General features: G+C 32.3%; 3 protein-coding genes across 4 annotated transcripts; 1 reads left to right on the top strand and 2 right to left on the bottom strand.

Annotated features, from left to right (window-relative positions):
- Positions 1–3264: 3264 nt before the first annotated feature.
- Positions 3265–5542, bottom strand: LOC110630315. Of its 2 annotated transcripts, none has more exons than XM_021777747.2 (2): positions 5188–5542; positions 3265–4561 (listed from the first exon to the last, which is right to left on the bottom strand). In XM_021777747.2, the coding sequence occupies exon 2, from the start codon at positions 4517–4519 to the stop codon at positions 3599–3601; it is 921 nt and encodes a 306-aa protein (XP_021633439.1). In that variant the 5' UTR covers positions 4520–4561; positions 5188–5542; the 3' UTR covers positions 3265–3598. The 2 variants fall into 2 exon arrangements, with proteins under 2 accessions (XP_021633439.1, XP_021633438.1); XM_021777746.2 differs by having other exon boundaries at positions 3265–4577; positions 5188–5541.
- A 370-nt stretch (positions 5543–5912) lies between these two features.
- On the top strand, positions 5913–11947 carry LOC110629894 (trihelix transcription factor GT-1). Its single transcript, XM_021777093.2, has 5 exons — positions 5913–6721; positions 9209–9247; positions 10801–10932; positions 11101–11325; positions 11469–11947. Exons 1-5 carry the CDS (start codon positions 6148–6150, stop codon positions 11669–11671), a joined length of 1173 nt encoding a protein of 390 aa, XP_021632785.1. The 5' UTR covers positions 5913–6147; the 3' UTR covers positions 11672–11947.
- A 1-nt stretch (position 11948) lies between these two features.
- On the bottom strand, positions 11949–13610 carry LOC110629895 (mitotic spindle checkpoint protein MAD2). Its single transcript, XM_021777094.2, has 7 exons — positions 13363–13610; positions 13243–13258; positions 13010–13140; positions 12732–12852; positions 12533–12636; positions 12302–12423; positions 11949–12212 (listed from the first exon to the last, which is right to left on the bottom strand). The coding sequence occupies exons 1-7, from the start codon at positions 13433–13435 to the stop codon at positions 12156–12158; spliced, it is 624 nt and encodes a 207-aa protein (XP_021632786.1). The 5' UTR covers positions 13436–13610; the 3' UTR covers positions 11949–12155.
- Between the last annotated feature and the right edge of the window lie 1954 nt (positions 13611–15564).

The raw sequence follows: 15564 nt of genomic DNA, 5'->3' as shown, positions 1-15564 counted from the left end.
TAAGTCTTGCTTTTCTGGGTGATGGATTGTGATTTGTGGTTGTTTGGATGCTTTGATTCTGGTATGTAAGCTGTTTGTTCATTTTCTGTTATCTGTTTGATGATCGTTAATGATGCTTTTGGATGAGATGATTTTGAAAGGCGTTGCTGTTGTGGGCTGAGTTTGGCTTTGAGTGGGCTTTTCTTTATTGGTTTAGTCTATATTTGTGCAATGAACCTTGTAATTAGACACCCATTTGGAATTTTAATATAATTTTATATTTTTTGTTATTCTTATATTATATACAAAAAAAAAAAGCCAATTAACCCATTTGGAATTTTAATATAATTTTATATTTTTTATTATTTCTATATTATAAAAAAAAGCCAATTAACCTATAAAAAATTTTGACGTCTGTTATTTTATATTTATATTCTAAGCTTTTAATTTTGAATAATTAAATAAATTTTGAAGATTTATCATGATTTTATTTATAAACTCAAATTAATTTTGATCCAAATTTAAAATTGACATTCTGTGATCTTATTTGACATTTTTATTATTTTTTAATTTATATTTTTTATTTAGAAACTAAAATAATCCAAATATTTTTATGGATCCATATTTATATTTTAATTTTTTAATTTATTAAATAAAATAATTTAAACTTTTCAGAAAATTCACATTTACATTTTAACTTTTTAGTTTGTCTTTCAATATTGAATAGTTGTAAAATCAATTATCATGATATTTGTTGCATCTTTAGTTAAAGTAGATGAAAAAAAATTAAATTAATCAGTAATTTTTTCGCAATTTTAATAGTAATATAAAGAATAAAACCTAAACGAATAACAATAAAAATAAAAATAATAATAAAGGTTAATTTAGAAAAGAAAACAGTTAGAAATAGATAAATATTTTTTTTTAAAATTAATCTCACTTATCTATTACTTATTTCTTTATTATTACTGATAACTATTAGGTCTCGAATACTCTTGTCTCAGTTAAACCATACAGAAAAAAGGAACTCTAGTCTCATCAAAACCCACTACGTGAGTCCATCTATTAGCACCCAATTCTGACTTCGTGTAAATAGACCGGACAGAACAGAATTCAGGTCCATCGAAGGGAGATTCAGCCCATTGACTTGATGGGCCAGTAGGGTTACACACTCCTTATATCCAGGATCATGACCTTATAGTGTCAAAAGAATCAAATGATCATCTGACGATAAAAAATGACAATGAAAAAATACGCAATACATTTGCATGTATGGTTCCACGTGATAACGACAAATTATACTATAATAGAAAGTGATTACATTTGACTACGGGACAAAAGGGAAAAGAATAAAGAAAAGAAGGAATGAGCCATTTGTACCAAATTCATAAATATATACTTTAAGTTTATCCTCTATTAGATTTTAGAACATCACAGTTTATTTAGATTCTTAATCAAGAATATGATTGTTGATCTTTTTGTGTGTTTTGATAATTTTATTCTTACTTTTTCAATATTTGTATATTAGAATATAAATATAAATTTATGAAAATATGTGATTTATTTTATTTAATAGATAAAAAGATTGGAAGATAAATGTGAAATTATAAAAATTTTAAATTATTTCATTTGAAATACTAAAAATATAGTTAATTAAAAAACGTGGGATCATTTATATTAATTTTAAATTTTGATCAAAATTTATTTGAATTTATAGATAAAATCATGATAAATCTTAAAAGTTTTGTTTAATTGTTTAAAAGTTTAGAATATAAACTTGATCAAAACATTTAAATTTTTTGAATTAATAACTTATAAAAAATAACATAGTCTTGCTACTACTTGATTTAGTTGGTTTTTACTGTTTTTTTTATTAAAATCAAATCGAAATAATTAAATTTTTTAAAAATAAAAATTAAATTAATTGAAAATAATAAAAATCAAATTGAATTTTTTTTATTAAAATTAAATTTTTTACAAATAAAAATTAAATAAATTGAAAATAATAAAAATGGAATTGAATTTTTAAATTAATTCAGTTTGATGGATGTTTTAAGTATAAAACGAATATGATTAACTTAAGAAATGAATGTTAAATGATTTTATGTGGGCATGTGATTAAGGTGAAGAATTGATTTAATTTGATTTTTTCTATGGATTCAGTTATGATTATCATGGGAAGAACATAAATTTATATACTAAAAAGTTTAGAAATTAATTTGTATAAGAGCATTAAACTTATCTTAGTACTTTTGCTTCTTTTATGGATTCTTTGATTTTTGTTGTATTGGTGATTTCTACTCATCTACTAATTTTGCCACTGTTTTATAATCTGAAGTTGTGAACTGGAGAAAGCTGCCTTCCAAGTCAATTGATCAATTTGTTATTGAAAATTTTAAATAAATTTCTTTTTATCCAGAACGTAAATTTAGATTTTTTATTGGAAAAATAAATTTAATATTAATTATTAAAAACAAAGTTCATAATATTCTAATTAAATTCACTTTAATCAAACATGTTCAAATAAGTTTAAACATATAAAAAAGAATAGAACTCAGAGAAATCAGAGTTTCCAACTAGTGATTTTCTTTTTCTTGGTTTCTTCTTGTTGTATATTAGGTCCCAATTGGGTTCCCCTTCCACAAGATAATATTTCAGAATAAGTTATTGGGATATTCTATTTGATTAGGCTCATTACAACCCCTTTGTCCAAGCAATCTGCAGGAAATAAAATTAACAATCTGCACAAATATTTATCTCCAGAGGAAATGATAGATGAAGAAGAAAAGGACAAGAGGGTTGAAACATTCTCATGGAACTGACAATATCTTCATTATTGAATCAACATTGAAAGGAAAGTTGATGGGAGCCAGAGACGCATCTCGTTTATTTCTGAGACTTCTTGCGCAGATCTTTCATCCATTTGAGGCTCAGTATCTTCTTCCCAAATTTCTTCTTGGTTTCATTGCTCCCCTTCTCCTTGTCTTTCTCTGGCTCTGGCTGTGGTGGAGGGTCAGGATTGTCGTAGTCCCATTGGTCAGCCCACGATAATCCTGAATCCATCTCCCCTTCTCTTTTTCCTTTTCCTCCTGCTTTACTCCTTGAAACATTTCCACATTATAAGAGTGGCATTCTTAGAATTTCATGGCAAACGGTCATTTACTTATTTTAAATTAGCGGTTTGTTATTTTGGATCAACAAATTTGCAGAATTGGCTCAATGGCTATTTTTTTCATCTGGCTGATGTACTTTAGCTAGTTTTTTTGGTTTTAGCAGTGCTTATTATAGCTGAATGCTTGCTTTAATCAACCTGCTTATTCTTCAAGTTGGTCACTCTCTTGCATAGGCATCGTTATAAAAAGTTGGCTATTTTGGGAACATCTAGCCATGAATCAATTTTGATAATAAGAAAATACATACATTAAATCATAGATGAAATACTAAACAAAGGAGCTCATTAGATACTTGGCAGAATACCAAAACTTAATGGCAATTTTTCGCCCCACCGCTTCTTACCAGCAATCTGTTTGACCATGCTGTTAATCTTCTGCTGCTCCTTGCACAGTAAAGAAGCCTATTCTAGGACTGATAAACTGCAAAAATACTATTTTGGACTTTATCAGCTATAAAATTCAACATGACCAGCAATCTCCTTGCACAACAGCTTGGATTCATTAGCTACCTTTAAGCTCTTAACAATTACAAGTCCTGTCTGTTTGTGAGTGGATGTTGGCTTATATGATTTAGCTTCCTCTTCCCTCCCTAGCAACAGAGCTTCCTTGGCAGGCATCACATTCTCCAACCAAAATTCACGTAGAATGGGGTGTATTAGCTCCCAATAACTACGGTCTCTATGCACTCGGATTATTGTGCTTCCATTCGGTGTCCAGCAATACAAATCTGCCCATTCTCTATTCATTATTTCCAATTGCCCTTGAACTTGAGGCATATAATAGAAAGGCATGATTGACCAAGGAAGAGCACTCTCTGGTTTTCCCTTGTTATAGGGACACTTAACTTCCAGGATGCCTCCCTCAAGAAGACCATCTGGGGAAGCACCAAGCCAATCAAATTCCTGTGCTGGATGGATTGCAAATCCCAAATGATTAACTTCATGGCTTGTGATGGTTTTATAACTGTCTACAGCTGCTGCTTCATTTAGAACGCCCCATTCCACGGCTCTCTTAGAAGCTTCAATGATATTTAACTCCGGTGCAAAAACCTTCTCATTCCAGAGCTCCAACCGACGGTTTCCCTTCCAGAAACCCAAGGCAGTACTGAAGGTACTTGCTGTCAGCTTGTCCCTCCTCAGCGCAAACCATTCCTCTGAACGTTGGAGCACACCAGGATGCGTAATGCAAGCAGTCAACGACAGTGATGAGGAGGGGCAGACAATGAGAGAGTCTGTTGGAGTGATCAAAGGTGCAAAACAAGTGGATAAGTTTCTGAAAGATCTACCTCCATGGCTTCTCCTTGAAGACAATGACCTTGCCACTTCATGGTAGAAACTGTAAAATCTACTTAGACAGGCCTTGGTCATAGCCAAGAAAAGAAGCTGTTACCTTTATTCGATTGATAGAACCTATTTAAACCACACACTGGCAGGGAGATTAGTCAGAGAGCCAAAACTTTCCTCATCTCATATAATATATGGAAAAATGAAAAAAAAATAAAGCAAACAAAATTCCTCAAATCAGCATAATGATCACATTCAAACTATTTATAGAATTAAAGGATACTGCTAAACTGCAACTGAAGACTGTCAGAAGGAATCACCAATGCTTTATAGAATTAAAGGATATTGTTAGTTAATCAATTAACCTCTGACCGAAAGAAAAGTTGCACTGAGGAATCAAGTATCAAAACAGCCATCAAATTAAATATTAGAAGCCAATTCTAGAATCTTTATCAAACCCCTAAAACCCATGCACTAGTGCAGCAAAAAAAACACAAGTTGGTGATTCCTTTTCCAATCATTAAAATCTTCTTCTTGTCAATGTCCAATGTCCAGTCACTAGTGCAATGGCAATACGCTTTGGGCCTATAACCAGGCTAGTGAGTAGCGGCCAACGGTTTATACAAAACCACATCAGAACTAGCCAGATAAACTAACAGAGTGAATTCAACCCATAAAAGAAGAAAACTCAATTCGCTAAAACCCCAACCAAAGCCTAATCAGCAACGCACATAACATGTTAGGTACAATACCTGAGAGAAACTTCAGGTTGCTAAAGCTAACCTTATTGGCTGAAAGTGAAATACGATAAAAGGGTATAAAATTGAAAAGAACAACGGAAGCTCCTGATTGAGAGAAAGGGGGTTGAAAAAGAAATCATCTTGTAATGATGATCAATGTTTTTTCCATGGAGGATTTTGTATCAAAACACAGTAAAGGTTATAACTTTTTAACTAGGTTTCTCTAGGAGAATACCAGCTGGTAGCAGTAGCATTTAGGGTTTGGTTCCATTACAAAAGCTGCAGCTGGAAAGTGAAGGGGCAGAGAAGAGAGCGAGAGACGGAAAAAGATAGAGACATGGACGGGTGTGATTACTAAGGAGAGCAGAACTTGTGATTTAGCCGTTATTAACGATGTCGTTTCTGTAATAGTTTCACCTCAAAATGCACCGTTTTTCTCCAATTTCCTTTTTTTTTTTTTAAACATATATTACCAATTTTGTTTATTGTAAGATGAACGAATCAAATCCTTTATGTCTTTACAATTATATCAATTTTTAATTTCTATAATTTTATCTAAATTTTAAATTAACTACAAATTTATGCAATAATAAAATTAAATTTGAAGTATTTTAGCGGCAATTAGCTATTTATAATAAATAAATTATAATATAGTTTTAGAAAATAATTATTTTTGTGATATGAAGTAAATAGTAATTGTTGTTAAATAAAAAATCATGCTTTTACTTGACGCATCTCTCTTTCTTTCTGTCTATCGCTATGCGCTGAAGCCCACTGCACACTCAACTTACCGTCTTCAAAAAGGTGAAGAAAAGCATCGTCAAACAAAATTCTACTCTATCCTTTAATTCATTCTTCACGATCATGGGTTCTCTTCTTCTTCTTCTCATGAAATCCCTCACTTTCTTCAATCCCATTTCTTTCTAAAACTACCCATTTCCCCAAACCCCCAGATTCTGATCTTCTTCAACCATGTATTTATCGGAAAAGCCTCGCCCCATCAATTTCTACAAGGAAGAAGTTCCACCCGCCACCAGAGATAACATGATTATCGAAGTTGTCTCAAGCAACGGTGATTTGCCACCTCATCAACACCATCTTCACAATCCTCACCAGCAACAGCCGCCTCAGCAGCAACAACAGATGATTCTCGGTGAGAGCAGTGGCGAGGATAATCATGAAGTGAAAGCGCCTAAAAAGCGAGCTGAGACATGGGTCCAAGATGAAACTCGAAGCTTGATAGCTCTTCGTCGAGAAATGGATGGTTTGTTCAATACTTCTAAGTCTAACAAGCACTTGTGGGAGCAAATATCGGCTAAAATGAGGGAGAAGGGATTTGATCGATCTCCTACTATGTGCACCGACAAGTGGAGGAACTTGTTGAAAGAGTTCAAGAAGGCTAAGCATCAAGATAGAGGAAGTGGGTCCGCAAAAATGTCTTATTATAAGGAGATTGACGAGATATTAAGGGAGCGGAGCAAAAATGCACAGTATAAGAGTCCCACTCCTACTAAAGTTGATTCCTACATGCAATTTGCTGATAAAGGTAATAAGGAACTTTGTATGCTTGTGCGGTGTTTTTCCTATTTTGGTTGGTTTTGATATTAGCTTATTGAACTCAGCGGAATAGGTCATGAGCTGTTTAAACTTGTGTGCTTTTCGGGATGTAGATTTTACTGAGTGGTACTAGATTTCTACAATTTCTCTTCTTGGATAAGTGATAAAGGTTTCCTCTTCTTCTTCTTCTTATTATTATTTTGGCCCAACTTAGAAGTTGTTGTTCTCTGTCTGCTAAGAAGTAATGTGCTTAGATGCTTCCTGGTTCTGTGATTGATATGCTCTTAAGCTCAGGCTGATGTGATGTATGACAACACTAGCAAGAATAGAAGTAATGGCGTCTACAACTATAGTGCTTTGCCTTTGATAAAAACATGTGGTTTGGATGTTGTGATGGTGAAGTGGAATTAGGGTGTTTTAAATCTGAAATAAGCTGGGAAATGATCAATTTTGCCTGTTCTTGGAAGTCCTTGACAGTTGGTAGAGAGCGTTTTTGGGGCTCATTTTTGTGACTGGGTGTCAAAACAAGGTTTTATGGAGTTATGGGGATTTATAATGGTGCTAGGAAAATAAAATTTTGGCCTGAAATATAACAGTTAAAGAAAAATCAGATTGATGTTCTTACTTCTTGTGCTATGAGCTGTTCCCAAGAGAAGTAACTTGAGTGGTTCTGGCGACTCCAATTTTTTGTGACTATTGAAATTGGGGGTTTTGGAATCAACATTCAAAATATATGAAGATATCTTATAGTAAATTTCAAACATATGTGGTTCTCAGGTCTGATTTTCGTGTTGATCTTAATACCATGACTGCATTCTTATAGCTGATTCAGTCTGTGAATGTGAGCCCTTCTTAGTTTGATGGTAACATTTATCTTTCTGCAAGAAGTGGGGATTTGGCTAAGGTTTTTAAGAGATTATTTATGTAATGGCTGGGGGAGAGCTAACGCCAAAAATAGAACTGCTTAACTGTAGTGATGATCATGACTTTAAGGGTGGGAGTGGACGTAACATGGTTTTAAATAAAGGCCGGTACTAATGCAACGACTGTTATTTATAGGTTTTTGACCTCTCGTTACGGTTACACTCATTATTTGAAGGGCAAAAAAGTTTATTCCTGTGGCAGCCATTATTTACTGTTGAATAACGGTAACAGTTCGTTACCTTTTTTTTAACGCCATATGGGGCAACAACTCATTTTCTTTTTCTTAGATTGGGAAGTTTTATGTTGTTGTATCTCACTTTTCTCAAATTTCCATAAAAAATTTACTATATATCTACAAATGTCTCAATTCTTTTCTTTTAAGCTAAGATCATCAACTATCTTTCTAATTCCACACATTTATACCTTATAAAATTTGAGTTATTTATCTTTGTTTTTGCCATTTTTTTACTTTTTTGTTAAAGAAAATAATGTTGGATGCCAAGTTCTTTTTGTTAAATCTAGAGTATGAAGAATTATTTTTACTATCTATATTATCTACATTGTTATTTTAGCTATAAACTAATTATCGTCAAAGATGTCTAATAATGGATTGAATAAATTTATTATTGTTAAAGATGTCTAATAATAATGGATTAAGTGTCTTTGTTCAAGTATTAATGCTTATTATTTGATTAGGTATCTTATTTATACTCATATCTTTAAATATCTTTTCATTTCATGAATTTTGCAATTTTTTTTAAAAAAATTTATGTAGCGGTAGGCCATTACTGCCACGTAATGGCATCTGTTTCTATTAATTGTGACCATGACTGTGAATGCGGCCACGATCGCGTCTTATATCCATGGGACATAACTGACTTGACTGTTTATTTTATTTTATATGTTCAACTGTATGTTGTTGTGGTTTATGGACTGTTATTCATTTTTTATTTGTTAAGCTTTACGCCTCTACCCTGGTGAAGTCTGGAGTAGGTAATATGACAAACTAAACAACGGTGTTATCCACACTAAACTTATTATGAACCCTTGGGGTGCTATCTTATTGCTAACTTGGTAGCTTATTTGGCTTTCTTCTTTTACTTCTTATTTTGGGTTAAAGAGGAGTTATGCATTGATCATGGAATTACTAAATGTTATAATTCCAGTCTCGTGCTAATATACATACACACACACATAGATATGTATTCACACACAATTCCAGATATACTTGTGCAAATAAAGCACGATTGTATATCTAGCTTTTCTAATTTACTGTGATTCTTTTTCTTCTTTCAGCTTTCATTATTGTTTCATGCCCTTTAATAATTTCATTTTTGAATATACCTAAGTCCCCTCATTTATTGATTGAACATTTGGTGGAGACATTGTCTATGTTGTTTGGTATTATTTAACTTTTAGGTCATTTTCTTCTGATAATTTAATTCCATAAACATTTATGGCTTAAATTGCTTTCCCTAATTGCAGTTATGCAACATATATGAAGACTTTCATGACATTAATATTTATTGCAATATCTGTTTGACTTCCCCAGGCTTTGATGAAGCAAGTATCTCTTTTGGACCTGTAGAAGGTAAGTCATTCTCACTTATAAGCTTTGTAATTTATCTTAGGAACTTCCTTTCTCTCCCTCTCTCTCTAGGTGGGTGTATATATGGGTATGTGTTTGTTAGTAGGTGAATCTCTACTACCTTTTGCTCCATCACTATCGTAGCTGCTACCAACATATTAATGTGTCTGCAAGATTAAACAATCAAGAAATCTTCCATTTTATCCCATCAGTTAATTCTGGTACTAGATGCTGAATGTGTTCTTTAAGGGTCTAGCCGAGAAGCTTCCACAATTTCTTTCTGAAATGTTAATGCTCAAGAAAATTCTTCATTACCATACAAATAGCTAGTAAGTTGAATGGCTAGTTTTTAGATAATGAAATATATTTTCACAGTAATTTGTAAGTTGTTTTTTTTTTTTTACGTGTCATTTCTTAAAAATGCATTATGGAGAAATTAAAGAATCTTTCAACCATTTGCAAAATGACTAAAATAAAAGGACATTTCATGATAGTATTTACTATTTAGTAGCGGTAATACCAAGCAGCCTTTTGGTTGTCAACTGGTTATTAGTAGCTAGAGCTGATGATTGCATTGGTGAAGAATATTGGATCGAAAGGTGAATTATTCAGGCTTATGTCCCAACTCCCATGCAATATGATGTCCTTTAAACTTGTTCTAATTTACATGTAGCTAGAGATAATTGTGGAATTGGTGAAGAATATTTTATGAAAAGGTCAATCATTCAGGTTTTGTGTCCCATGCAATATGATGTCCTTGCAGCCTTTTCCAATTTGTATATGGTTTTCCTCTTATAGATTGTATTTGTATTTGATGGAGCACACTGTGACATGGCTGAACATGTAGTTGCATAGCTCCATGTATTTTGCTGGTGTAGATAGGACCAAGGTAAAAGAGAAGCCAACACAATGTTGTTTTCCCCTGGAATATTTTCTCAATGGATGTTGATTCTATCCCTTGGACATTGCCGTTTTCCTTGGCCTTGGTCAAAGCAGTAGCTGTGTGGATCAACCATGGACAGAAAAAATAGATCTTTTTCCCTCCTAGAGTTCCATGGGTGTGTGAACAGTATCATATTCAATTGCTCTATGTTCTTTATTTTTTTCTGGGGAATTTATTTGTTTGTTTACACTTTATACTCTCCAAAATCCAAATGCATTCTCAACCTTATCCACTTTTGTGGAAGAAAGAATTTAGATTTCATTTTCATGCAGCCTTCCACAATCAGTTCCCCTTGTTGAAAGTTCCTAGGCATGCAGCTAGCCAGGGCAGGCTAACACTTGTTTTTCCTGATTTCATACTAAAGAATTGTTAATTTAGTTGCACAACCGAATTCATTCTCTCCCTCATCCACTACACTGGCTTCTGAGTCATAATTTTTTGGCTAAAGAAAGAGCTTAGATGTTAAAGGAAAGAGTTTAGATGTTATCTTCATGCAGTCTTTCATAATCAGTTGGGCACCTTGTGTTGCTATTTACATGTTCTATGCACCTTGTCCTTGTATTTTATTTTAAAGAATTATGCATTACCCTCGTTGAATTTCCTTGGTGTGCAGCCAGTGGCAGGTCAGCACTCAACCTTGAAAGACGTCTGGATCATGATGGACATCCCCTGGCCATCACTGCAGCTGAGGCAGTTGCAGCAAGTGGAGTTCCTCCCTGGAACTGGAGGGAGACTCCTGGAAATGGTGACTGAAATCTAATTGTTTACTTGTCTAGGATGTCAAATCTTCCTCCATAATGACTTGCTAAAAGGAATCTGTTTCAATATCTGTTTGACAGAAATACCAGTTTTGTGCTTATGGAGATTGTACCTTGACTTGTTTTACTATCTCATTAATTCTCCCATTTGGTAGGTGCTGAGAGTCAATCATTTGTTGGAAGAGTAATAACAGTTAAGTATGGGGACTATACAAGGAGAATTGGTATTGATGGCACTGCAGATGCCATCAAGGAGGCAATCAAGTCAGCTTTCAGATTGAGGACCAAACGTGCATTTTGGTTGGAGGATGAAGACCAGGTAATTCGTAGTCTTGACAGGGACATGCCTGTGGGAAATTACACCCTTCACCTTGATGAAGGTAATTGAGATAATTCCTACTCCTAGTCATGTTATTGATAAATATATATATATATATATCACTATTTATATTGCATACAAATTAGAAGGTTGAAGACTAGTAGGATACTAAGTATAGCCTGCACATTTTGACTCCAATTTCAGGATTAGCTGTAAAAGTGTGTCTATATGATGATTCAGACCACATGCCAGTGCATACGGAGGAAAAAATTTTTTACACAGAAGATGACTACCGTGATTTTCTAACTCGCCGGGGCTGGTCATGCCTGAGGGAGTTTGATGGGTATAGAAATATTGATAACATGGATGATCTTCGACCTGGTGCTATATATCGTGGTGTGAGTTGATAGCATCTATTAGTCCATTTTCACATCTTGGAGCGTCCTGAATGCCAGACCACTGTGGAACTGTATCAAGCAATTGTGTATAGAAAGAATGCTGTATTATGTTGAATGGACCAAGTTGCATATGCTCATCCAATTATTGTAAATATGTGTGTATCTCCATTGACAAACGACGGAGTCGTCCCAGATTTTTCTGACGAATTCCTAGACCGCTTGTTCATTTTTGATCGTATGTTAATTCAACTGGAATGTTCTCTCTATAAACCTCTCTACTTTTAAGTTGCTGCATTTTCTTTTTTTTTTTTCTTTTTTTTTTTTTGTTAGGGGAAAAAAAAGATATCAGTTTAAGAACACAAAGTGACAAAAGTGAGGAAAACTTGTAAAAGCTTCAGAACATAGTTTGAAATCCTCTTCATGAATTCATAATACATCATGTGAATAAAAGATTCACAGTACATGAAGATCCAAGATGAAAGGTAAGCTTTCTCTACTCCTCGTCCCATTCATCGTTCTTGTATGAAACCAGAGTGTCAACCTTGTGTATCTGCATTACCCCCATCAAAGATGTCAACACTCCATTAATAATTCTCTCTCACACGCGCACACACTCTTTAAAATCGACATGTTTCTTACCTTAGTATCAAAAGAATGCAATTTCACCATTTGTGGATTGGATATCAATTTTGGATCACTCTCAATCCAAGTGAAAGGTACTGCAACATCTTTATCTGTGTATGCTAACACATCAAAAACACCTACAAACCATCCAACACGTAATCAGATAAAAGCACCATACAGAATCAAAACCTGAGAAGCAAAGTATAAAAAAATTTGGTTGAGAAAGAACGAATTTTAGATTCTTACAAGCTTCATCCAGGCATGGCAAGTAAGTAATACTTGAAGCTATCTGACGCATGATTGCTTGTATCTCTCTCATTATCTCTTTATCACTCTTTTCCCTTGAAACCCTGATCTCATTCATTTTCATTTAAGAAATCGTATAAGATCTTTCAAGAAACGGGAAACAAATATAAATGCTAAAGGGTTTTAAAGAAAATATTACCCCTTTTCTACCACCTCACTATCAGTCTCAATGCTAAAATTCCACCTCTCTAGGACCTCACTGGTAGCCTTGCTCATTATCACAAGAACAACTCTCTGTAACTTCCCAGCTTCCAGCCATTCTATGCAAAATTTCAATATTTTTTTAGCTAAATCCCATAAATTCCAATGATTAAATGAGGGGAAAAAAGAAAATCTGGATTTGGTTAATTTTCCTACCAAGCAAACAGTGTCGAGAAAGGATTTTCTTCCCAACCAAAGTATGCGAAAAATTCCTACCTGATAACTGAGCAGTTAAGTTGGCGATGAAGGATTTAACACCTTCATCTTGAGTAAGCAACATTGGGAGCCCATATTTCTTCACCTTCACAAAGCTCTCTTCTGGATAAACCCCTCGATTGTACAGTATACTAAACAACAAATCATCTATCACTAATCCTTTCAAGACCAATAAAGACAAGAAATTTACAAAATCAAAGACGCTGGAATCCAAACCCAATGAACTCTTTTACCTGTTCGCTGCATAACCTGAAAAGGATCAAACAGAAACACAAATATCAGCCCTTTCTCCAAATCCCAACAAAGAAAATCAAGAATTGAATTATAGAAAAAGGAGATTGACTATAACATACCAAAGAACTCGCTCACAATTGCCGAAGAACCGCGGAGAGTGATGATGTCTTTCGCAACCGTTTTGGATGCCATTACAATTGTGGCTAGTAAATCCACTGGGAGAAAGAAAGAAAAAGGAATCTGGAGTGGTTTTGTTTGGATTGAAGGATCAAAACAGAAGATGTGTTTAATGGAACTAGGAGGATATTTGACAGCGTAGAAGAGCAAGCGTTTCAAAGAAAATTGAACCCGGGGCCGGAACGCTAAGGCAACGGCTAGTTTTCTGTTTCATCTCGAGGCTAACGGTAACATTTAAAATGCGCCTTTAAGAGAAAATTAATCCAATTTGGTAATCATGCCCACTTCATTCTCTCATGTTCAAATGAAGAAAAATGCAACTTTTTTTTCTTTTTCTATATGATATTTGATTTATTAATTTGTACAAATGTTTAAAAAGTGAAAGAAAATTAAATTGATATAATAATTCATCATTTTAAGAATCTCAAATTTATACACGCTCTCAGATTCAACTTATCGATTCTCATTTAAAAAAAAAGAATTTCAAATTTATTAAATAAAATAAAATAAATTTATAAATATTTAATGGTTTTTTTTTTTAAAATCTTTTTGAGTTTTAATGATTATATTTTTTTTTCATTTTAGTAAATTTTATTTTAATTTTAAAGGTTAGTTATAATTATATATCTATTTAAAATTAATTTGATGCATCATTAGATAAAATTTACGACTAATCATGAAAATTATAATGAACTTACTAAAATTAGAACAATACAGTATAATTACAAAAACTTAAAAATTTAGTTGCTTTATTATTATTATTATTATTATTATTATTATTATTATTATAATGATAGACTTAAAAGAGTAAGAATAGAATTTAAAAAATCAATAAAAATTATTTTAAATTATTTTTTTAATTCAATTCTTTTATTTTAATACCTTCTGATTAATATTATTTATCTCTTATAATTTAATTCAATTTGATTTAATTTATAGTTAAAGTTTTTGTATAGCAATTAAGAAATTATCTACTTTTTCGTTTATTTTACAATTTTTTTACATTTTTAATATTTTAAATATTTAAAAAAATAATTAAAAAAATATTTTAATTAGTAAAATAAATTATATATTTTTAAAAAATAATTTTCCGCTTTACAAATAAAAAATATTTTCTACAATTAAAAATCTTATGAAAATAAGTTCAAATCAGTTACTCAATTTTTTAAAAGTTTAAATAGATTTAATTTCATCTTTTCATCCTAATAAACCCTTAACTTTTCAATTAGTCTTTTATGAATAAATTAACATACCGATTAGTCAATTTTCAAATATCAAAATTAAAATAAAAAATTTAATCGTTAAATATATAATTTATCAATTATTGTGAAGATTTATAACATATATATTATTTAATTTAAAATAATAATATATATATATAATAATTAAGAATAATATATTTATTATAAAATATTTATAATTATTATCATAAAATAAAATTTGACTAGAATTTTTTATTATATTTATTTTAATTTTTAAATATCTATTGTGGAATGTGTGGATTACATTTTTAATAATTAAATTATTATTTTAAAAAATTAATAAATTATAATTTTATTAATATAAAAAAATCATTTTCAGAATTAAAAGGTATCGAATTCAAATAGCAATGGAAGTGAAATGCAAAGGTCCAAAGGACTTTTGAAGCCAACTTGGAAAAAGATGGTGGAAGAAGGAATTAACGAGTAACCTCGGAACCCGGCAGCCAATTCTAAATTAAAAATGTCAATTTGATGGTATTAATTATTGATATCATATTTCCTTCGGACAGAGGTTAGTCGAACAAGACAGATCTGGTTTATTAGGTAGTCAAGGAAGGTCGATACGATACTAGGGAACCTCCCTCCATGACAAATCAACATCTTAGTTAATTTCAGAGCATTCCTTCAACTCTACTACCACAAAAGTCTTAGCCCAGCCTTTTATTAGTTTTTTATATTTCGAGAAGATGTAAAATTCTCATGGGGTGCAAAGTAGTAGAATTCCTTCTTGGAGAGCAAAGTAGTAGAATCTGTGGTTTGTCCGAACCAAGCGAAAAAAAGTGGAAAACAGAGCGATATAAAAGGCAAAACTTCAGGATAGGCTGATTGACTCGGAAGAGCACACGAAGAGGATAGAATTGGGAGATAGCATTCGATAGGTTA

This window comes from Manihot esculenta, chromosome 13 (assembly GCF_001659605.2).
Source record: "Manihot esculenta cultivar AM560-2 chromosome 13, M.esculenta_v8, whole genome shotgun sequence".
Taxonomy (NCBI): Eukaryota; Viridiplantae; Streptophyta; class Magnoliopsida; order Malpighiales; family Euphorbiaceae; genus Manihot; species Manihot esculenta.
Note: the sequence above shows the minus strand (reverse complement) of the source record. Positions and strands in the feature narration are given on the sequence as shown.